Source organism: Plectropomus leopardus, chromosome 15 (genome assembly GCF_026936395.1).
Source record: "Plectropomus leopardus strain MGB_pleo_1.0 chromosome 15, ASM2693639v1, whole genome shotgun sequence".
Taxonomy (NCBI): Eukaryota; Metazoa; Chordata; class Actinopteri; order Perciformes; family Serranidae; genus Plectropomus; species Plectropomus leopardus.
The window spans coordinates 28355668-28379867 of record NC_142190.1 but is presented as its reverse complement, the minus strand read 5'-3'; the positions used below and the strand labels follow the sequence as shown (position 1 = coordinate 28379867).

Genomic DNA, 24200 nt, shown 5'->3' with positions numbered 1-24200 from the left:
AATGGTATTGTCTTCCGTCTCCTAAGTGGGCGTGGTCGTCACGTTGTGTGGATGGATAACATATAACTATATACAGTACAAATGTAATGTTTGTTCCTTATTTTGCCAGTCATTTTTATCTACTATGTTTTTTCCGATATAAACCGACGTCAGTTGTATTGATAAAAAAAAAAAAAGACATCAAACAAAGTTCATTTTCTCCTGATTTGTCTGTCTGAATAAATGCCATTTCAGTGTCACAATTTTTAGAAGGCTTTGGGCTTGTGACAAATAGGTCCAATATTTACTTCAGTGACTATGGGACAAAGGGAGCAGTCATAATCTGTACTTTTGTCGACTTTTCCCATTAAAATGAATAGAATAACGGCTGCTGTCAGTCTCCTAAAGGGGCGAGGCAGTGGCAAAACCCACATGACACAGATACAGGACATGAACCTAAAGCGGGCTGTCTGGGTTTGTCAGCAGTCTCTGGTCAGAGTAATCAGTTTCAGCAAATAGTGAAGAAACAAGAAACTTGTGCAGTAAACATTGACGGTCTCTGACCTCTGACCTCTGACCTCTGACCAGGGGCCAGGTGCTGTCAGCGCACACACTACTCAACACTGTGGATGTGGAGCTGATCTATGAAGGCACCAAGTACGTCCTGACAGTGACACGGCAGTCTCCAAACTCCTACGTGGTCATCATGAACAACTCGTCCGCTGAGGTGGACGTCCACCGGCTCAGTGATGGAGGTCTTTTGCTGTCTTATGATGGAAGCAGCTACACTACCTACATGAAGGAAGAGGTGGACAGGTGAGAGGAAACACAGCTTTAGAATGAAGTTATCATTACTAAATAAGCTGTAACTTTACCACAGAGTAGACTGAAATCGAATAAAAAAATAATGCAATGACACATATCTATTTTGCTAATCAATTGCCTGAAAATATTGCGACAACTTTACAGTACTTAAAGTGGCCGTTTCAACATGCCATAGTTCTGAGGCCACTAAATTAAGTCAAAACTAGTGATCCACAGCTATGCGGACTTCTTATTGTCCTCTAGATAGGGGTTGACAGATTATCAACCTAGCTTATTATTGGGGCGGATATTTGGCATTTTGCCGATTATCTGTATCATCATTTCATTATATTGATTGCAGATAAAATTAATTCATTATAAAGTGCAAAGACAGCATTTAGTATGGGAGGAGCTTTTGCTTTGTTTGAATTTTCACTTGAGTACTTAAAAAAAAAAAAGCTGCTGGGAACTTGCTGTATATGATGTTGAACATTTCATTTTGGATTTAACATTTGCTAAAGGCATTTTAACAAAGTTTTGTGTTGGGGTTTGTTATATTCCAAATTCTAAAATATTGACAGAAAAATGTTCATTTTTATTGTAAAATACACATCCATTCCAAATATTGGTTATGGGTCTCATTAACAACTAACAATCATTATCGACCCTGAAAAACCAATATCCCCGACTCCTAGCACAGTATCATCTTATCATCTTGTGTCATACACACTAAACTGCTGTAGTACATAACTTAGCCTGTATTAATACGGAAATAATGTAATACGTAAAGCAATTATAAACATAACTTTAATTTAGTCTACTCCTATACACCATTCAAAATATACCAACACAATTTTTTTTTACCGACTATCAAATATGTGATTAAGTGGTTCTCACAGTAATTTGTTGATGCACTTGAGCCCTCTGATTATTTTTTTTCTCCTTCCCCTACAGGTATCGCATCACAATTGGGAACAAGACTTGTGTTTTTGAAAAGGAGAACGATCCTTCGCTGCTGCGTTCTCCCTCAGCTGGAAAACTTATCCAGTACACAGTGGAGGATGGCGGGCACGTGTTTTCTGGCCAGTGCTATGCTGAAATAGAGGTACAGCATGTGAAGATTTATATAGGTTTTCTGCAAGAAAGATGGTGTCAGTTTAGATTCACTTTAGTTTTGTTTGAGTTGTATAGATGTAAATGTAGTGCTTGTTATTTCCAGGTGATGAAGATGGTGATGACCCTCACAGCTGCAGAGTCTGGTTGTATTCACTATGTGAAGAGGGCTGGAGCAGCACTGGAGCCTGGCTGTGTCATCGCTAAGCTGCAGTTAGATGACCCGAGCCGAGTCCAACAGGTACTTAATGTCTGACTAACGCAATCTCCACAAGCCAAGGCATTGTGCCAAATAGGATTTCCAATATGCATGCTACAAAAAGACCCCTGATATGTAATATGTCTTTGTTTAATTCAAAATATCAGTTTACATTTCCATTTAGGCCTTCTATTGTGAAAAGAACAAGCTGTCAAAATTTTATTTCATACACGAGAGATGCACTATTTTTCCTCCTTTTTTATTTATGTGGGTGCTTTTTTGTTTATGACAAATCAGTTTATGAAGTCAAAACATCAATGAGACAGAAAGATGACTTCTTATTTATCTGGGCAATGGGCATCTGCGTTAACATATAAACCAAGTCAATGTCAGAGAGTCAGGAGGCAGATGGGTAACTGGTATTTTTCTTTGTTTTTGTGTTTAAGTGACTAATGGGAACAACAATTTCTGAAATATTTGAAATACTGTTGAGTGAGATGGCTGCAGCCAACTGCTGCAAAAGTGGCTTCACTCTAAGCCCTTTCTGCAACTGAGCACCGTCACTTAACATCCACTAAAAGTGCTTGTTTTTGCCACTGACAGGCTCATACTTTTATTCCATCTGATCCCATGAAGGAAAGAGACATTTAAAATAACAATCTGAGCCTGTCAGTGGCAAAAATGCAGCCCGTTTTGTCACACTCAATACTGGATAATGACAAAAACTTTATTAATATAGCACCTTTAAAAAAACATAGTTTACAAAATGCTATGACAAACAAGGTAAAGCATAAGCAAAAAGAGTTTCTCATAGAGGCAATATAATTATAAAAGCCAAACAATAATGCTGAACTGAGAACCAGACAAAATTTAAAGCACAATTAATCAAAACAAAAATAATAATGACAACCCATACTAATAAGAGTATATACAATTCAAAGAATAAAAGCAGTAAACATGGAATTAATAGTACTAATAATAGAATTAACACAATCAAGACAGAATAGAATAATGAAAAGATACATAAAAGATAAATTAAAAGTAAAAAAAAACAAAAATAGAGAATGGACAACGGCATCAACATTTCTGTGATGTAGCTTGGAGCCAGACCCACATGAGCTTTAAAAGTTATCAGTGAATAAGGGTCCAGGTGGAAAAACACCAGTTACCATTTAAAAGTGGAAAAGTTGCCCACTAAAATTGTGTCACTACTGGTTAAGTAAAACTGCCCACAAAAGAAGAAAATGTTCACTTCACATTTGGACTTCTGTCTCTGGCAAACATTATTCAGACGATTTTTTTTCTTCAGCTTGCATTTCTCCAGCGTAGCTTGCTCATTTTGTCCACTACTTTCTTCTACACCATTGACCATGCTCGTGTATGAAACAACACAATGATGTAAAGTATTTGTGTTTGTCCTGTAGGCAGAGCTGCACACAGGGGCTTTGCCTGCTATCCAGGCTGTAGCTCTGAGGGGGGAGAAGCTACACAGAGTCTTCCACAACACACTGGATCACCTCGTTCACATTATGAACGGCTTCTGTCTTCCTGAACCTTTCTTCAGCGTAAAGGTAACACACACCCGGGTACCACAAACATCAGCTCTTCCAGCTATAAGCACTTCCTTACATATATGCGTCTTGTGTCGGTTTCTAGTTGAAAGAGTGGGTGGAAAGGTTGATGAAAACCATGCGTGATCCCTCGTTGCCGCTACTGGAGCTCCAAGACATCATGACCAGCGTGTCAGGCCGCATCCCTCCTGCTGTGGAGAAGTGCATCAAGAAGGAGATGGCTCAGTACGCCAGCAACATCACGTCCGTGCTCTGCCAGTTTCCCAGCCAGCAGGTGTCCCAGCAACACGTGCACACATGATACAAACCACACCCAGAGTTGATCTGTTGATAACAGTAAAAACACCTTATTGTTCTTTTTTTTCTGCATCATTAACAATATGTTTGTTTTCAGTGGAAACCCCAGTTCTCAGAGAACACAGTAGTTAGTTATGCATAAATATATAGCACAGTTTAAATGCTGCCATATTAGATCAGCTACCAAACAGCAGTTAAAAACTTAATAAATGGCTTATATTGGCCTCCAGTGATGAATTGCTTCAAAAAGTTTGATTGGTTTGACAGTGGAATTTCTCTTCTGTATTGTCCAGTTGCATACCAGTTTGCTAAAAAAAACAACTAAACAAAAAAAAGACATTTTCTACAGAGTCTTTTGTAAACAAATTATTTTTTTAAATGAATATAACAGAGACTGCATATCTGCAAAAGGGTAAGCAGTTTGAATGCACCGATTAGTATAGAATTTAAAATGAAAGTTTGGCTGATATCTAATGCTAATCAATTTACGCAAAAATTTGCGTGTATTAATGTATCATACAGTGCACCCTCTCCTTTATTTGTGAATAATATAAACAAAAATAGGGTCATCTCTTAGCATGCATCTTTGTAGGATGCATTTATAAAAAATGTTTTGATTTATTTTGAACATGTAAAAAAGAAAATAGAGAAATTATTATACACAAAAGCAGACAAAGCCATTGTTCATTGTGAAGCCATATATACAACAATGAACAACATAAAGCAAAATAAATGGTCAAACGCATGATGACTTATACATATTCTAAGATGAGTGAGAGGAAGTACAATTTTTTTTAATCCCACCTCTTTTCTAGGTTTTTACGAATTTTCTTCACAAAGATGAGCAGATCTGATTTGTTGCAGCTCTGTCTGTTACTCTTGTCATTGAATATGATGAGGTGCAGAGTTTAACAGCTTGCCACTGAAAGCAAACTTGAAAACAAACATGTGCGCATGGCACCTGTCACTCTTTTACATCATGTCGCAGTCGGGCCCAGCCAGTAGCTTCTTCTCTGAGTCAGCAGCTTGGTATGCTAGCTACTGTTGCCAGAGTTCAGCCGTGTGTGCATGAGGAATTGTGTTTATACACATAACAGTTGCGTTTCTGATATCTGTTCTTTTAATTCAGTCTGTTGTGCGAATGCACTCTAAAAATTAGCTGGGTCATTCAAACACCCAACTGGATTTGATGTGTTATAACTGGTTAAACACTTTGTACACTTATGAATTCATGCATACTTTATGAAGAGCAAAGAAAGGCCAGTACACACACAGTTATCACACATCTCTTTCTATATTTATGTCTAGTGTCTCTGTTATCTGAAGGGTCATGAGTGCCACTGGGATTAACTTCTTATGAGTCTCTGTTGCTGTTGGGATGAACTTCTTGCGTTGTTTATCTTCTCAGATTGCAAACATCCTTGACAGCCATGCTGCTACACTCAACAAGAAGTCAGAGAGAGAAGTCTTCTTTATGAACACACAAAGCATCGTTCAGCTGGTGCAGAAGTGAGTATGATAGTCTCTAAGGCCGCCCCTTGAAAATCAGAGGCTCAAATAATCAGTAGGAGATCCTCATTCGACTGAGATTGCTCCAAGTTGAACTGCTGCTTTTTGTCTATGCAGTGTACTTCTGGGGAAAGGCTCATTTGTTGCATGATGTGATTAATTTGATGCAGTTTTTAAAAATGTCACTAGATCCCATGTGTCAAATTAGTTCAATGCTGCATTCTTCTTTGTCTCAGTCCAGACTGTGTTTGTCTCCAACAGGTATCGCAGTGGCATCCGAGGTCACATGAAGGCGGTGGTAATGGACTTGCTCAGACAGTACCTGAAAGTGGAGATCCAATTTCAGAATGGTGAGGGTCAGCCGCTACACACCCTAATTATAGCTTTCAAATGTTCATTATGGGGACGTGTTGCCACATGCAAGAGTTGCAAGTTTCCAGCTTTGCAGTCCTTCAAGTTTTTCCAGAAAAGTTGCACTTACACATTCTGCCCATCTGGTGGAGTTCTTTCACAATTAACATCTCAGTGTCTGTGATTCTAACAAAGCTCTGTTGTCTGGTTCATAGGACATTATGACAAGTGTGTGTTTGCGCTGCGTGAGGAAAACAAAGGCGACATGTCCAATGTGCTCAATTATATCTTCTCCCACGCTCAAGTCACCAAGAAGAACCTGCTGGTTACGATGCTGATTGTAAGTGTCTCTCTTTGCTGATTTGGAGCATTTTAAAGAGCTCTAGCTATGTTGTGTAACGTTATCATCTCCTGTGTGTAGGACCAGCTGTGTGGCCGTGATCCCACACTGACAGATGAGCTGATGGCCATCTTGACTGAACTCACCCAGCTCAGCAAGACAACCAATGCCAAGGTGGCACTGCGAGCCCGACAGGTGAGATTTGGATTCCCTCTTTTTGTTGCTTAATTTGAGAGGACATTGTCCCAGCTGTCAGTAAAGACCTGACAAATATGAATTCTTCTGAAGCAGTTAAAGCTGCTTTGTGCAGGATTTTCATGTAAATACACTGTCATGAGCTATGCCAACAAAGTGGAGGTACATGTGATTACTGTGTCTCATTGCCACTTGTTCACATTTATATTTGCCCAATATGCTTGTTTGATTTAGAGCAAGATTAGGCAACCTCAGGCTCCGGAGCCACATTCAGCTGTTTTGTCCCTTTCAAGTAGTGTCCTGAGGCCTTATTAAAAAATATATATAAATGAATTAATGTTGTTTTTTTTGTTTTGTTTTTTTGCTTTTGAATTTATTTATTTTATTATTAATGATTCTTTCATTCTCAAATTTTAAAAATGTGTAGCCAATACATGGATTACAAAAAAAAATTACATTTCATCAAATACAATGTGTTTATCATATGTCTACAGTCTGGCACCTTTTCTTCTGAATTTTGCCAAACCTCAACAGCAGTGAATCTCCCTAGCTAGGCTAGCTACAAATTCCAAATCTCAAAAGTCTCAGAATTTAATCGTGTGTGGACAGATTTGTTTGCTTTTACTGCCAGTGCTACGTAAGTACCAAATAATCAGAAATAGCCCGCTGCAGAGTAGCCACCTTGTGGTAAAACACTAATGATTAAATGCTCATTTAGACCACTTAGTGTGTTGATAGGCTAATTTACACTTATTGGGCATGTTACCTTCATTATAAGCCCAAGTAGGTTTTGCAGCTCTAGACAGATTCATTATTTGTTTATTATTGTTCAAAAATTTTTTTTTTTTGATAGTAAAGGTTGCCATCCCCTGGGTTATAGATATAGATATATTCAGGTAGGTCAAGTCTGATAAAAATGTGGATAGGCTCAAACTAAATACATCATAAGTGTGTCTTGAGTGTGCAGAACATCAGATAGGAAGCATGTTGAGCATCTACTTTTGTAAACAGCAGAGAGTTTTACCACCAGATGTCACCATCTACGCTTTAATTTTTTACGGGTGAAAAACCACAACATAAAAATGTGCAAAGAGAAGTGTAAAGAGGTCAACACTTTTGCAAACTGCCAAGAGAAAAAAGTAATTATGTTAATCATAAATAAGTGATCTGACAGTATTTCATTCATCCTTTGTACCCAGGTGTTGATCGCTTCCCACCTCCCCTCCTATGAACTGCGACACAACCAAGTGGAGTCCATCTTCCTCTCTGCCATTGATATGTACGGACACCAATTCTGCATCGAGAACCTGCAGGTAGGCAATAAAGGAGTGACACTAACTTTCTGAAGGCAGAAAAAGTGCTCAAGATGATAAACTACACTTTTTTTCCCCTTTTTTCTAGAAACTGATCCTGTCAGAAACATCCATCTTTGATGTTCTGCCCAACTTCTTCTACCACAGTAATCAGGTAGTCAGGATGGCTGCCCTTGAGGTGAGAGGAACGATGGTCTTGGTTAACAAATCAATTTGCCTTTTACCTTATTTTATTGAATTTGTGTGATTCACACGTCAAACAAATATTTTCTCCGCAGGTGTACGTTCGCAGGGCATACATTGCTTACGAGCTCAACAGCGTTCAGCATCGACAGCTGAGAGACAACACATGTATAGTAGAGTTCCAGTTCATGCTTCCCACCTCGCACCCCAACAGGTATCACGCACAGACAATGCCGGCAACGCTCATGTGCTGTGCATCACCTTTCCCGCTGCTCCTCCCTTCAATGGATAGATTGGATCCTTTGAAGTGGGGTTGTATGAGCTACTTATCCATAGTCAGTATTTTACACAATGTATAGCTGGCAGTTGGCACGTCTCTGGTTTGGAGAAGCAGGCAGCAGTGGCACCACAGAATCTAAGCAATGTGCTGCTGTAGATCGTCATTAAAAAAAATCCAGTTTGTTTTTAAGGCAAAAAAAGAAAAGTAAAAAAAAAACCCTCAAAAATATAGCTTTTTATATAGCTTTTTCATCAAACTGGGGATGCACCAGCTACATCTACTGTATGTAATGCACTGATTATGGATAAATACCTCATACAACCCCACTTCAAAAGATCCGAGCTATCTCTTCAAACGGCACTATGGACAGGGATCAATAGTTCTAATAAGGATGAGTATTTAAAAAGGAGAATTTTCAATTGGCAGCAGTGATGCTGGCAAGTTGGCAGCACCAGCATGCATCTTTATGTTATTTTAGTATATATGGTAGTGGCAGCATATGCACCCATTATTCATTGTTCTTGCTCGGTGCTTTTTGGCTCATAATTAAAAGCATCGTGTGGTGGCTCCCTCAGCTTTTCTTGCATGAACTGTATTCAGTTTTCAGTGTGATAAGCATAGATGGAGTTTGCTGTGGTTACACAAAACATATCACTCTAATGCCTCAAAAACACTTTTCCTGCCATAAATATTGTGAGGCAAAAATCAAATACGTTAATGATAAATTTTCAAGTCACTGCAACAGTGAAGAGCTTGACTTTTCTTCACAATCTCACTTCCATGGTGCCACCGTTGCCCTCCCACCCTTTACAGCTGTGTCATTGCTCATCGTTGTTCTCCATGTAAATGCTCCTCATGTGTGAAAGAAGGTATTTTGCTACACTGAAAATACTTTTCTTAAACTGTGTGAGTGCCATAAGCCAAAAAAGCCGCCAGCCTCAAGAGTCTCATGTCAGTTGCCCTTCCCTACAAATCCTGGAACAACACAGGGGCGCTCTTATGCTATTCAACGCTCAAGAATCAGAGCGAAACCATAGACAAACTCTGGATTTGCCACATACACACCCAGCATTTGAAAACGCCTGTGTCAGACGAAGAACTGTGGCATTTATGTTGCACTTCTGCATCCCACCTGTGCGACTGTGTTCAGTTTGTCCGTGTGTGAAATGTGTGTTTTGGCGTATTTGCTTGTGGTTTGCTTTGCTGTGCTGAGTTCAACTCTAAAAATCCTTTGAATGCACTCATTTGATTGCATGCTTGTGATCGTGTTTGAATTAACCCTCATATTCATGTTTGGCTCATCACTGTGAACTAAAGACAGCATGACAGTGAGAAATGATTCTCTGTTACTCTGTTCAGAGTAAAGCTCGGGACACGGAGGATCTCAGTGCATGTTGTAAAGGGAGCAGTCAGGAAGTGAAATGTGTGTTTATGGCTAGAAAGACATTTCAATTCCCTTTATTCTCAATTTTCTACATTAATTGCATTCATTTTAAGACTAATCAGCACAAGTAAATTCATCACGTTAAATGGTACACACACACAAATTGCTTCACCTTGACTGTCTTCCTCTCCTGATGCCTGCCACTAACCACTTAGTAATCAATGTTGTTTGATTGCAGAGGGAACATCCCCACTCTAAACAGGTATTGTAAACATTACTTTCATTGCATAGACTACTAGATTAGCTAGCTGCATGGTCAAAGCAGTAACTCATGTTATAATTAATTCATCTGGTGATTAAGTCAACAAATTGTTTGGTGCTTCCCAAAAATGAAACTGCTTTAGCAACTGAAATTTGGTCTGATTGAGAAACACCATGTTTCCTAATTTTGACTGACTTCAGCATGGCCCTTTAGCCTCTGTGTCAAACATTTTTTTAAAGTCTGTGTGTGTCTGTGTGTGTGTGTGTGTGTGTGTGTGTGTGTGTGCCTGTGTCTTTATGAAAGAATATTATATTCCAAACTACTGTGTGTATGTGCTTTAATATCGAGATTTTGGGATGTGAGGTGGTGTAGGATAATTGAAATTACATGTCTAGTTGGGTAAATGTTTACACCAGTGCAAAAAAATCTCCTGAACTGAAACCTGTCAACTGTCCTGCCAGGAAAATGTCTGCTCCAATCCTGGACATTGTAAAAGCCGCCAACTCTAGATTGCAGGAAACTAAACCCCAGGACCTAAACGCACAAGATAGTAATTCTAAGGATGCTAATGGCGAGAAGAAAAATGCCTCAGATTCGGAATCTGTGGACAGGTTTGAATCACAAGAAAAAAAACCTCTTGAGTGCTCTCAGTGGGTGTAATTTCTGGGACAGTTCTGACTAACACCCGACAAACTGAAACTGGATATCTAAAAGGGTCTTTCTGGTGGTTTTATGCTTCCTTGTTCCTGTGCAAGGAATGTTTCCTTTTGTTTTAATTTGACTAACACCTGGTCTGTCAAAAAAAACCCTCCATACTTTACAGCTGCTTTTACTGTGTTCACACGTAATGGTGTCATTTTGTTACTGCTTACTGAACCTCATTCAGTTTTTAGACCAAAGATTCTCCTACAATTCGCACGTAATTGTGTGTTGCCAAAAAGTGACAGATTAAAACTGTTGTGAGGTTCTTAAAGGTGAATTGGGGCATCTTCACAGAGTCATTCTAGTGGTGTGGCAGATTTCCATTGTAATTGCTCTCTGTCGATACTCTAGGATGTCATTCTCATCCAACTTAAACCACTATGGCATGGTGCACGTAGCCAGTGTCAGTGACGTCCTGCTCGACACATCCTTCACACCACCCTGTCAGCGCATGGGAGCCATGGTTGCTTTCCGCTCCTTCCAGGAGTTCACCAGGTCAGTCGTTTTGTATGCTATTCGTATCGGTCTTGATCCCTAATAACAACAGTGATAATAGTAAACTTTATTTATTTAGCAAATTTCATACAAGAAATGCAGCACGTAGAGCTTTACAGCATTATAAGCATTTTAAGGGCATTATAAGCAAACAGTGCTTCCCGTGAAAACAGACAGAATGAACATAAAACAGGCCAGCATGGCAATTCATCATAAAAGGACATGTAAAAAACTGGTCAAAAGAAAAATGAAGTGCTTTAAATCACAGGATATAACCATAAATCATAAAATCAAGTTAGATACAACATTTTAAAGAAATTGAATCAGTCTGAAGTATGAAAAGAAAGACTTTCAGAAAGTTTACACATAACACACAACATATTTAGAGAGCTGGCTTGTCTGATTTCTATAGGTTCCACAAGATTGAGACATAATTGACAAAGACTTCATTTAAGCTTGCTACCGAAAGTGAAAGGAAAAACCAACTCCAGATTAAGCCTTGAATAGTATCATGGTATTGTGCTATGCAGGGGGTATTTAGAAATCCAAAAGATATCATTTTCAGTACTATAAAAAATGCTAATTTCTTTTACACTGATAAATAGATGCTATATTGACACAGTGCATTGTAGTGCACACTACATGCCACCAGAGGTCAGTCTCTACTGGTGAAACAGGCAGCTGAGCTACGAAAAATGGCGATTGTGAGTGGTTGTGATAATGCTACAGGACTAGTAAAAAAGAGACACGTCTCACTAGATAGGAATTTATACAGAATCATAAATTTATTGCCTGTCGTCAGCCAAGAGTCTATAAAATCAGTGAAAAGAAGGATGCATATTTCATGTCTATTCATGCTTATCATATACAAAATGTCAGAAAGGTATAATAGAATAAGCCTTCCCAGATTCACTCTAATTTTACGCTTTGCCTCGCTATATTGCATTTTTGTCAGAGCTGTGTCTCTTTGATGCCTGCTGCTTATGGTCTGGCTCCTGATCGCTTACTTTTTATAGTGCTATGGGTGTACATGGCTGTAATAATCCTGAGCACGCACAGAAAATATGAAGAAAATGCAGAAAACGAATGCCACCATGCACTTCTCGATAGTCATAACCATAGATTGTACTTAAAAACAGATGACGTGCCCCCACTCGGCAAAATCATTTGGAGCCCGAGTCTGTGCAGTAGTGACATCCACGTTGGGGGAGTTCCTCCCAAAACACCCGTTTGACCAGTTGCAGGCAGCCCCATTGAATGCGTGTGCATGGATTGGCGCACAAAGCTTTCAGTCATGGCGGAAAATCCCCTTTTTGTAGAATAGAATAACTCTTTAAAACCAAACGTATCACACAAACAAATACTTGAACAAACGCCAGAGTGAAGAGAACTACCTTCAGTGACAGAAACCATCTTTGGGAAACATTTATTTGGCGTGTTTTTTGAGTTTTTAGTTTGGCCTGTGTCCCATTCACCAACATGGAGGGGCAGGCTTTATGACCTATACTGCAGTCAGACACCAGGGGGCGATCAAGATTGAAATTTTACACTTTGGGGGAACTGTCATGTTATCCATCTTTATATACAATATATAGTCATAACTGATGATGAGGGGATTACTTCTGTATGAGTCTATAAATTGTTTTTTAGGAAAACCATGCATCTCATCTTTAATGTCAATGTATTTTCCTGCTGGGTGAAGATAATATTTCAGGTGTTATTATTAATGGTTTGAATACTTTTTTTAACTCTACAGGAACATAGCCGACGTGTTAAGCTGCTTCTCTGACTCTCCTCCCCCAAGTCCCACCTTCCCAGAGGGAGGTAATCCTGTCCTGTATGGTGAAGAGGACAACAAGGTGAGGACAGCAGACTGATCATCACAGGCCAGTCATTGACCTGTGTGAGTGTGTAGGATAGAATGAAATGTGTAATTGCTTTGTCACCCAGAGTGTCCAGGATGAGCCTATCCATATCCTGAATGTGGCCATAAAGACGGACAGCGACATCGATGATGAAGGCCTGGCAGCCATATTCCGAGAGTTCACTCAGTCAAAGGTGGGAGCGCTCAGTGACAGGGCCTTTGTTTCTCTTCATTTCAGCAGTGAGAGGTCTTGTCATCCTGACATGTTTTGTTTTTTTTCATCCCATTCCAGAAATCTCTGCTGTTTGAACACGGCATCCGCAGGCTGACTTTCCTTGTGGCCCAGAAGGTGAGCCTAATTAATAATGACTTAATTCAACAACCTGTCTCCACAATCTGCCGCTGTGCATGTCACCAATTCAGCAGTTCTGATAGCATGTCTGAAAGTGTTTACAAACAAATAGTTCTGCATCTTCTAATTACTAATATTTTACTGCTTTATTTATATGGAATGACATCACTGTGGCGACTGTAATAATTTGCAAATGAAATTGAGCTTATTGTCCTGTTTGTCTTTGTATCTCTTTCTGCATGCCTTGCTTTTGCTGCATTTATGATGACAGGATTTCAGGAAGCAAGTCAACTGTGAGGTGGACCAAAGGTTTCATGTAAGTAGAGGGGGAAAAAAAAGGAAATGAGGACAAATGGCTCTTTGATGTCATGTATGGGACAAGTTTTCAGCAAAAATAGACGGTTAAAATGGTGTTTTGATGGTCATGCTGACTTTGTATCACCTTTCAAGAAAGTGTTTATGTCTGTCATAGACATTAAAAAACATTTATATTTATGCTTAAACTCAACCTTTTCTGTTTTTTTTCTTTTTCAAAATAAAAGTCTTTTGACAATGTTTCTATCGAAAGAAACCCATAAGAACTTGCATGACCATGTTGTTGACAATACATTGGCTTGCATGGCTCTATGAATTGGTTGAGTATTGGCTTTTAAACATGGATAAATGCTAGTTATAGAAGCAGACAGCTCTGCAGCAACAATGCTATCGGTTTAAACAACTCAAATAGTTGACTGCTGCAGTTTCATGTATCAGCTGTCATACGCTGCTCGTGCATGGTCCCATAGTGTGGTCCCAGTGTTATTTCTCTGGTTTCTGGCTTTTGAGAGAGAGTAGCTCATGTTCTCGAATATTGAATGAACTTTCCTAAGCCTTTAATTTGGGTGGCGTTCCCCTTAAAATATCCAGTTGGAACATATCTGTTTTAATCCATGGGAGGAAGGCTAATGAGATCAAACAGACATGGATTTTATCCAGCAGTGACTGCTTGATCTTTGATCTGAGTTTCTGCAACTCCCTGATTTTAAGATGAAACTCTTTTAAACTCTGTTGCACCACTGAAAATAAAAGCAACCTAACCCACCGTTAAACCAAATCAATAACTGTCTGGGTTAGCCACAGTTTGGGTTTACAGCTACAGTTTAAAGGTGCAGTTAAAGCCCCAGAACATTAACCCTCTGCATAGATTTTGTCACCTTAAAACGTCAATAATAAGTGCCCTGCAATAAAGATTTTTTAGCATGAATAGCAGAGGAGGAACTGAACCCCCAATCATGGCAGTTTTGTGATATGCTCTGTCTGCACACAGATCTACAGTTATCTGTCCAAGTTTGACCCACAATCAACAGAACACCCACCAGCATCCGCACGATAATGACAGGGATTTAGGACAGAATTAGATTTTGAGAAATGCCCCGTTCTTTCGCCTCTGCTGTCATTTTTCACAATAGGCTTTGATTTCTCTTTTGATGGCACCGCAGTCTCTGATGAGAGCTAATCATGCTAACTTGTGTCATTATGTGGCCCTTGTTACACAGAGGGGTATTTTTCAGTAGTCTGCATGCTCATCCTAAAATGCTTTCTTCTCAGTACACTATAATGTAGAATGTGATGTGTAATCACGCCGTCTAATCATGGATGTTTCCAGCGTGTGTGCGCTATTGCAGTTGTTATTTTGTAGGCTGTGAGCCGATGAGAGCGTCCCCAATCGGTCTGGCATTGTTTTGGCAAGTGGGGTACTTCATCTGACAACGTCAAACAGGGCGACCGTGCTCAAGGATCAAAAGGATCAAATGCCTGTGAAAAAAAGGACATGTTTTATTCATTAGTGTAGTGAGTGGTGCTATATAGTGTATATATACAGGCCATTAACATTATTATGTGGACTGCTGTCTGAATGAATACACAGTGATTTGAAGATAGATAAATAAAGTAGTTAAGACGCACACAGACAAATGCATGCACAACAAGGCCCTAATCATGACTGTTTAATACTCCATACTTAATGGTGTAGTCATTTTAGCAAAGCCCAGCTTTTTGTCACCTGCTGTGATTAGGTTTATGGTTGTAGACATGTAACTAATTTCTCAATCCTTTGAAACCTGGATCGACATCACTTTTCTTGTGCTGCACTAAGGAGTCTTTCACAGATTTTTAAACCTTTGAACCCTAAAGCAAATTAGTTTGATTTTTTTTTTTTTTTGGCAAAAACATGGGCTGAAACAAGCAATAAGCAACTATGCAAGAAATGTTCTGCAAATTGCAAGATATAAGTAGATTCGGAAAATGATTTTTTTAAGCTAGGGAAGAATTTCCAGGTAACTATATTTATAATTTTCATAATTATATACTTAAAATTCTTTTACAGAATAATTGTTGTTTTTATTTTTAGATTTTTAACTGTACTGTTAGTTCATTTTTTGTTTTGTTGGTTGTTTTTGTTTGTTTGTTTTTTGCTTAGTTTCAGGTAATTTTCTTGTACTTTTTACTTATTTCTTGTTTATTTCTGGGTACTTTTCTGAAGTTGTTTATTGCCTTTTTCCCATGTTATTATTATTATTTTTTTTAAGAAATCAGGCCAATTTGACAAGGTTTGGTTAACATTTGACAAATGGTTAACATTGCTGTGCTTAAAAAAATGTTGTTTTTTTTGTTATTAAGGTATTGATATTTTTGTTCTTTCTATCTCTTTCTTGCTATCTTCAAAACAGAGAGAGTTCCCCAAATTTTTCACATTCCGTGCCAGAGATAAGGTAGGTGTATGTATCACAAACCATGTGTCAGATCATCATTTTTGTGTTTAAATATTTTCCAAATGGTTAAATTGGTGTTGGCATGTAGAAGCAACCCACATTTCCCTTTCACTCAGAATTCTGTTTTGGTTATAGGAGGCAACTTTTAACCCCCCTGGCAGTGCTAAATTTCACTCTATCACTATCAGTGATGGCTCTTCCTCTCTGTTACCCCTGATAGTTTCACTACAATGACACCACCAAAACTCATTAAAGTAATGAACTCTTTAATTATGTCTCCCATTTAAGAGAAATGACATCCATTAGCAGCTTTCTGAGAGTGAGATTGCCCATAATTTCATTTACTTAATACAGTCTGTGGCTCACAGGCATCTTTTTACTCTTACATCAACTCAGTGCTTCTCAAATTGCCAATTTGAAGTGACTTCCGTTAATGGAGGAGATGATGGCAGAGAAGAGAAAGTTCTTCATGAAAGTCTTTGTTTGAAATGTTGTGTTTGTGTGTTTGTATGTTTGCGACAGTTTGAGGAGGACAGGATCTATCGTCATTTGGAGCCGGCACTTGCTTTCCAGTTGGAGCTCAACCGCATGCGCAATTTTGCCCTGACGGCCATCCCATGCGCCAACCACAAGATGCACCTGTACCTGGGTGCAGCCCGTGTGGAGGTGGGCACGGAGGTTACGGACTACCGTTTCTTTGTGCGAGCCATCATACGCCACTCTGACCTGGTCACAAAGGTGAGACAACGGAGGAACAACCTTTGCACTCCCTTTCTAGAAGTTTTTGTCAGAGTTTATGAATTTTCAGTACTTTATGTCCTTTTGTTTGATTTTACACTTGAATCTTACTGCCCTCGTTGACAGTTTTTCCTCTATTCCTGTTACTAGGAGGCCTCTTTTGAATACCTTCACAATGAGGCTGAGCGTCTGCTGCTCGAAGCCATGGATGAGCTGGAGGTGGCTTTCAACAACACGACCGTACGAACTGACTGCAACCACATTTTCCTCAACTTTGTCCCCACAGTCATTATGGACCCATCAAAGGTTTGTAAAACTATCACACACACACACATCTCTGATATGCAGATCACACGTCTTATTAGTAAATTTACATTCTCTCCAAACTACAGATTGAGGAGTCCGTGCGCTCCATGGTGATGCGTTACGGCAGCCGTCTGTGGAAGCTGCGCGTCCTGCAGGCCGAGCTGAAGATCAACATCCGCCTGACTCCAACAGGAAAGCAAATCCCCATCCGCCTCTTCCTCACCAATGAGTCAGGCTACTACCTGGACATCAGCCTGTACAAGGAGGTCACTGACTCCCGAACGGGACAGGTGGGGCCCAAAGACCGACAGGTGGGGCACTCATACATCTTCCATCTCATCTGCTTTTGTCCAGTTGCTGGCAAAGGGCCTCAGCTCCATCCTGGAAACCTCAACTCCCAGAGTGCAATTTAACAGGCTCTCTTGTAGATTTAAAGGGATACTTCAGTATTTTCCAACTTCATCATCATATTTTCCCACATTTTTCTGTCTTAAGTTACTCCTGGGAGAAAAAAAAATTGCAACAGGACCAGTTTTAAGCAACACAAAAAAGGCTAAAATGCAACCACTTGGGACAGGTGTGCCCCTTCTATTCACAGCCATTAAAAATATTTGTTTCTGTACATTTTAAGTGTTCTTTTCTGTTTTGTGTCCAAGTCTTGCAAACAAAGAAGTCTCATTAGAATCAGCTAAATATTCAGCCATGACATTTAAAATCTTTTAAATCTTTTAGTCAGATATACTTTCTGTTATCAAACACAACAAACTTTTACCGACACCCCTCTTTCCAACTCTAATTTCTGTCTCCACCTTTTTTTGCCCCGTGTAACAAGTCACCTGTCATGAGATTTCAGAACGAGACTTCTCCTTAACAAGACTTGGACACAAAAAAGACCAGAACAAGCAAATTTGGAAAAACACTTTATTTGTCTGCTGGCTGCAAAATGTTTTTTTCCCCTTTAAAGATGTTTTTTTTTTAATTTGCTTATACCATATAGGAATATAATATTCCTGGCTTTCATTTGAGTTTTGGTAAAGATCCAGTATGATGTTGTGCTCTTAGCCTGGTGGACAATTTTTTTCAGTAATTTAATTTCTTCTCGCAGCAGATCAGGTAAGTTGCACTTTATTGGGCCATACATCCATCTGACCATCAACCATGGGGAATCTGAGAGGTTTTTTTTTTTAATTCTAAACACAGTTGTCATTTCTTGCAAAAAAAAGCACATGCTGTTGAGTCTTTTTAGGGTGTTGTGGGCATAGTTCAACAAAACATCTGTGACTGCATAAACCATAACTGCACAAGGTATGACTTGTGTCCCGATGTCCTGTCTAAGCTGTTACCACTTCCTGTGTACATTGTTCTTTAACATCTGACTTCTGTGTGATCATGTTTATAGTGTATAGAATAAGGAATTGCTACACCATATACTTTGTTTTGATTAATGCAGTGGGAGTGGGTATCACGGACGCTCATCACCATCATCATTCTCAAATTCATGATACTTTGGCACAGTGGTAGAAGAATCTATCTGTAAAGTGACTCTGTCCCTCTTTTTTCAGATCATGTTCCAAGCATATGGAGACAAGCAGGGTCCGTTGCATGGCATGCTCATCAACACGCCCTATGTGACAAAGGACCTGCTGCAGTCCAAGCGCTTCCAGGCACAGTCTCTGGGCACCACTTACGTCTACGACTTTCCAGAGATGTTCAGACAGGTACATTACGCAAATTGATAACTCATATCTTGACCAAACTGCTTAGATTTTGCTCTTTTTTTCTTTTTTTTTTCAAATTATTTTACTGTTCTCACTGTTTAATTTCTATTCCCAGGCTCTGAAAAAGCTGTGGCACTCTTACCAAGCCTTTGCCCACTTACCCAAATGCCCTCTTCCTTCTGAGCTGCTCACCTTCACAGAGCTCGTTCTTGATGCCCAGGGTCAGCTGGTGCAGATGAATCGACTGCCAGGGGGCAATGAGGTCTGTTTTTTTTTTTTTTTTTTTTAAATTTAAAACATGAAAATAAAAAAAACAACAACACAGATTTGTTTTATTGTGACTTTTTTTTCTTTGTTTATCCACCTCCTCTTTCAAAATGTGCAATTTCTCACATATGCTGTAGGTGTCTCTGTGTTTCTTTGGCTGTGTTTTTTAGTGCTTTTTAAATACTTGTGTAAACATATACTTGTATTGGAATGCTTAATGCATCATTGAAAATGCATGAAGAAAAAATACCCATTGGCTGTTTTTTATTCATAACAAGATTTCAATACAACATTTGCAGTCTGTATCAAATTAACTATATTTAATTGAATTCAAATAAGAGTATTTAGTTATAGATATACAGTATTACTTGTTTTAAAGTGCCCCTGCTCTGTCCATACAGATTGGTATGGTGGCATGGCGGATGACTCTGCGTACACCAGAATATCCAGCGGGACGTGAGATCATCGTCATAAGTAACGACATCACACACAAGATCGGCTCATTTGGGCCTCAGGAGGACGTGCTGTTCCTGCGAGCCTCAGAGATGGCCCGAGAGAGCGGCATCCCCCGGATCTACATCGCAGCCAACAGTGGGGCCCGCATTGGGCTGGCAGAGGAAATCAGACACATGTTCCATGTGGCCTGGCAAGATCCAGCCGACCCCTATAAGGTCAGTCACTGTATCAACACTGTATCATCCTGAAGGATGTCATTTTCAGGCTCCACATTAACTGCTGGCTGTTGTTTATTTTCTTGTATTTAATGGTGTTGATGTATTAGTAGATTTCTTTATCATGGTATCTGATTTCTGAAATTTGATGGCACATTAATAAAAAAGAATATCAATAAAGACAATAAAAATAATAATAATAAAACATTGTGCAATGTAAGCCAAAAGCCTAAAAGGCTTATCTTGGCTCTTCCTTTGTTTTTTTATTCTAACAATGAAATGAAAGAAATTTTATCTGAATACAAATTTGAAAATATCACATTAAGTCATTATCCTGTAAGAAAAAGTTGTATACTGAAAAGAAAAGTAATATCAACCTGAATTACTAAAAAGAGAATAAACTAATCCCCCAGAAGAAAATAACAAAGATACAAGATTGTTTATTATATTTTAAAAAACACCAACAAGGTCTGACCTTATTAAAATTGTTCCACATTATGGGTCCAACATATTTTATAGAAAATTGACTGAGGCAGAATATGAAGGTGACTATGCTGTTTGGTCTGATAAGAGTTAAGAACTGAGTTGAACAGGGAAATATTAAATTATATTATAAATATTAGATATTATATAGACAACTACACAAATTTGCAACCTACTAATGTCAAAAACAATTTTCAGTTTATGAAACATCGCTGCAGATAGCTGTCTGAAGCTATAAAGTGTAACTGACATATCTGTCTCATTCTGCCTTTTCTTTTCTTTTCTTTTCTTTTCTTTTTTTTTCTTTACATTATATTACATTACTTTTCTTGCCTTTCAGAAGGTTCAGCTTTTGTAGTTTTTTTTGCATGTGTATCTATTATAACTAAGCAGTCATTGTTATATTTCCCCGCAGGGTTTCAAGTATCTCTACCTCACACCTCAGGATTACAAGAAAGTTTCAGCCCTGAACTCTGTGCATTGCGAACATGTGGAAGATGAGGGAGAATCCAGGTACATCTTTTCATAACACATTACCTTTGTACGTGAGGAAGTGCATCTGTAAGATGCTGTAGTATCAGTCAAGTATGCACGACTTCACGGCTTAAATCCCGTGAGATTACAGCAGAGGTGCGAATGGAAAGGAGAGCTATCAGAGGGTCATGTCCAGCTTTGAATGAATATATGTGTTATCATGCAGGTACAAGATCACTGACATCATTGGGAAAGATGAAGGGCTGGGCGTGGAGAATCTGAAAGGGTCTGGAATGATTGCGGGAGAATCCTCTCTGGCTTATGAGGAGATCATCACCATGAACCTGGTGAGACTGAAGTGGGCGCACTTGTGCTCAGCAAACACATGCATACATGTAGCCTCCTCCTTAGCTTTGAGCTGTACACATGTGTGTGATCTTTCAAATACAGAGACTTGCTCTGAACAAAGAGTTGATTTGCTTGCAAGTCGTAACATGATTGTCTTGACCTGCAGGTCACATGCAGAGCCATAGGGATCGGGGCCTATCTGGTGAGGCTTGGACAGAGAACCATTCAAGTGGACAACTCTCACATCATCCTAACAGGAGCTGGAGCTCTCAACAAGGTAAAATAATTGACTAAGTGAAATGCATATTTCAGCACAACACAAAAATGCTTTTTATGTTGACAGTAGCCTCGGCAGAAGGCATTATGTTTTTTCAGGTTGTCCGTTTGTCCGTCCATGTCATTCTCATTAACATGATATCTTAAGAACACCTCGAGGGAATTTCTTCAAATTTGGCACAAACATCCTCTTAGAGTCACGGATGAAATTATTAGAATTTATTGATCGACACTCACTGTCATTATGCATCCATCTCATTCTTGTGAATGCAGTATATAAGAAGGTCAAATTTGGCACACATGTCCACTTTGAGTCACAGCTGATATAATTAGAAATTGGAGGTCAAATATCAAAGGTCACTGTGACCTCACAAAACATGCTTTTGACCATAACACAAGAATTCATATGCCAAAAAAATGCACACACATGTCTAACAGGACATTATATATATATCCAAAAACTCAGTGGTCAGCAGAGTGGGAGACATTTGGACAAATACTAATCTTGGATGTGCTAATTGTTTAGATCTTCTGTGCTGCCGGGGGGAAGATGTGTGTGAAGCATCCATGTTTCTACAGACATGGATGTTAAAATGTGTGTGCAATTGGACAGGTTTGTGGAGGCATCCGACCACGAGGCTGTAATTTTAGTTTTCATGTATTTTAAATTAAAAACACGATGCCTCTTGTAAATACGAAAGAGAAAAAAGATCTGGAGAGGGGCTATGTGTGTTTTTCTTCTTCTTTTTTTTTAAAATAATAAAGCGGCTTTAAAATATCAAATAACACATCATGAGGGAAAAATGATGTGTGTTTATAGATCAAAAAAAAAAAATAGAAATTTGTACTATGATTTTGGTGCTGTTCCAACCGGGTGATCAGGTCTCTTCCCGCCTCATTCTGTTCTATAGGATTCCCTCTCGGATCCCGGCCACAGGCCTGCCTGCCACTCATAGTAGAATAATTGAAAGTGAACCATGAAGTTGTATTTGCATAGAAATAGAGTGACATGCCCGAGGCTGCAGTGCAGGACACCCATATCATTTGTTTTTAATCAAAATGAAAAGTTTTGCTGAGGCAGATTGTTTTCAGCATGCAGTTGATTGGTGTGTGGATGCACGTGTGTGTGTACGTGTGTACGTGTGTGCGTGTGTACGTGTGTGTGTACGTGTACGCCTTCACTCTTCACTACCTCCTCTCGTCTTCCATTCTCTGTCCTTGTCAGTGCATTAAGATGACTCCATTTCAAATTAGATGACAGATCGCAACATGACAAATCATGCAAATGGCCCCATGATGGCGTACCTATTTGCGGGGAGCTCGATTGTTTTTAGATGGCCACACTATTTAGCTCTATTTGCTGGAGTAGACTCCCAGTAATTTTCACTTACAAGTGTCAGCAATGTGCAGAGGATGCGTCTCAATATACCCTTTGTTTGAAATCGATTGTGTTTATTTTAGAATAGCACTGATTTCACAGGCGACACAAGCAAGAAATAAGATTTTTTTTTTCTGCCTGTTTATTATGTGGTTTCCTGGCTATTAACTGAAGCTTAATGGAGAGCAGGAGGCTGCCACCCAGAGATCATCATTCCATTAGCTCCTGGATAGCTCTCATATTTTCATGGGGAGTGGATAGTAACTACTAGCATAAATACCCCAGTGAGCTGTTACATCCAGTTCGCCCCTCATTTTCTTCCTCGCAGTCCTCTCCTTCTGTTCCTCCTCCTACATCCCCTCCTCTCCTCTCTGCTGTGGAATCTTAATGAAGCCAGCGATGGCCAGAGGCACGGGGGTTTTGTGTATGTCAAGGTGACTGCAGTGTTTCTCGGGGCCGCAGGCTTTCCTGACAGCTTTAGGAGAGTGCCCTAGATTTGTGGCCAGATACATAACCATTAATGGTAATAAAGAAAGTAAATGATGGCTGAAAAGGTGAGAGCTGAGGGTAGGGATTGAGCTCCTCTCTGATTTTTATGGAACCATGTCAGGGCCCTGCCACCTGTTCTGGGCTGCTTATGAAAATAGGGTGGGCTGGGAGTGAGATTTTATGGCTTCAGGTTGGCATAGGGGCAGTTTGGAAGGTGTAAGTAGTTTGGTGGCTTCAGTATCACCTTTATACAACAGCATCTATCACCAGGTAGACAGAGATACACATGACGACAAAAAGGGATGTTTAATGTTGGATGTTTAATTTTGCGTTTTGGATTAGAAAAGCCATCACACCATCTGTGAAAATCTGAAAATCTCCCTGGAAGAGTGGCATGTGCTGCCACCCACCTGTGACCGCTGCGGTACAGAGATTTCTTGCTGCTGATCACCTGTATTGACGAGGCAGTGGGGCCATGTAATGCAGGACCCCTGATGATACCTGGCATGTCTGTGTGCCATTTATATTGATCCACAATCCCCCACTCCAGCAGCCTGGTGACAACACCTCCTGCTGTCGGCCGAGGTTCCACAACATGAAGATTACCCCGTTGCCTCCACTGGAAGCCAGAGAGAAGAGGCTTTTCAAGGATAAATCCACACCAAATTAAAGTGGACAGAAAGCCGCCGCTCGAGTTTTCAAGCAGGTTTCAAGAGCAGTGCTTCCATATTAGTTTGCTGCTGTACGTGACTGTGTGTGATGTACCTTCAAAAGCCTTTTTTTCGCTATCGTGGTATATGCTTAAAAACCTGATTAAATGTCAGACAGTCGGGGATTCCACAGAGAAATGTATTATTTTTATTGTCCTCTGCGCCCCCTGATGTAAATCCACATCTTTGTTTTCTTCTGCCTGCAGGTTCTGGGCAGAGAAGTGTACACATCAAACAACCAACTTGGTGGCGTTCAAATCATGCACAACAATGGAGTGACCCACTATACAGTCTGCGATGACTTTGAGGGAGTGTTTGCACTTCTGCAGTGGCTCTCCTACATGCCCATGGTAATGTTCCACTGTTGTTTTGAATAGGATGCTGCTTCTTGTATCAGTG

General features: G+C 39.6%; 1 protein-coding gene across 10 annotated transcripts in view; it reads left to right on the top strand.

The window, feature by feature from the left end:
* The window catches only part of LOC121952540 (acetyl-CoA carboxylase), a 47600-nt gene that overhangs the window by 12002 nt on the left and 11398 nt on the right, over nucleotides 1-24200 (top strand). For 3 of the 10 annotated variants that reach the window (XM_042499287.2, XM_088088979.1, XM_088088975.1), the window contains exons 16-45: nucleotides 568-795; nucleotides 1738-1888; nucleotides 2003-2137; nucleotides 3520-3666; nucleotides 3752-3940; nucleotides 5372-5472; nucleotides 5734-5822; nucleotides 6039-6163; nucleotides 6245-6358; nucleotides 7558-7671; nucleotides 7760-7849; nucleotides 7950-8068; nucleotides 9757-9780; nucleotides 10242-10391; nucleotides 10834-10977; nucleotides 12734-12836; nucleotides 12928-13035; nucleotides 13134-13190; nucleotides 13465-13509; nucleotides 15902-15943; nucleotides 16466-16681; nucleotides 16832-16987; nucleotides 17074-17298; nucleotides 18550-18705; nucleotides 18821-18967; nucleotides 19374-19643; nucleotides 20542-20639; nucleotides 20827-20947; nucleotides 21115-21225; nucleotides 24008-24151. In XM_042499287.2, coding sequence (XP_042355221.1) covers nucleotides 568-795; nucleotides 1738-1888; nucleotides 2003-2137; nucleotides 3520-3666; nucleotides 3752-3940; nucleotides 5372-5472; nucleotides 5734-5822; nucleotides 6039-6163; nucleotides 6245-6358; nucleotides 7558-7671; nucleotides 7760-7849; nucleotides 7950-8068; nucleotides 9757-9780; nucleotides 10242-10391; nucleotides 10834-10977; nucleotides 12734-12836; nucleotides 12928-13035; nucleotides 13134-13190; nucleotides 13465-13509; nucleotides 15902-15943; nucleotides 16466-16681; nucleotides 16832-16987; nucleotides 17074-17298; nucleotides 18550-18705; nucleotides 18821-18967; nucleotides 19374-19643; nucleotides 20542-20639; nucleotides 20827-20947; nucleotides 21115-21225; nucleotides 24008-24151 — 3919 coding nt within the window. The remainder of the gene's footprint in view (nucleotides 1-567; nucleotides 796-1737; nucleotides 1889-2002; nucleotides 2138-3519; nucleotides 3667-3751; nucleotides 3941-5371; nucleotides 5473-5733; nucleotides 5823-6038; nucleotides 6164-6244; nucleotides 6359-7557; nucleotides 7672-7759; nucleotides 7850-7949; nucleotides 8069-9756; nucleotides 9781-10241; nucleotides 10392-10833; nucleotides 10978-12733; nucleotides 12837-12927; nucleotides 13036-13133; nucleotides 13191-13464; nucleotides 13510-15901; nucleotides 15944-16465; nucleotides 16682-16831; nucleotides 16988-17073; nucleotides 17299-18549; nucleotides 18706-18820; nucleotides 18968-19373; nucleotides 19644-20541; nucleotides 20640-20826; nucleotides 20948-21114; nucleotides 21226-24007; nucleotides 24152-24200) is intronic. The other 7 variants (XM_088088976.1, XM_088088978.1, XM_088088981.1 and 4 more) reach the window with 7 other exon arrangements.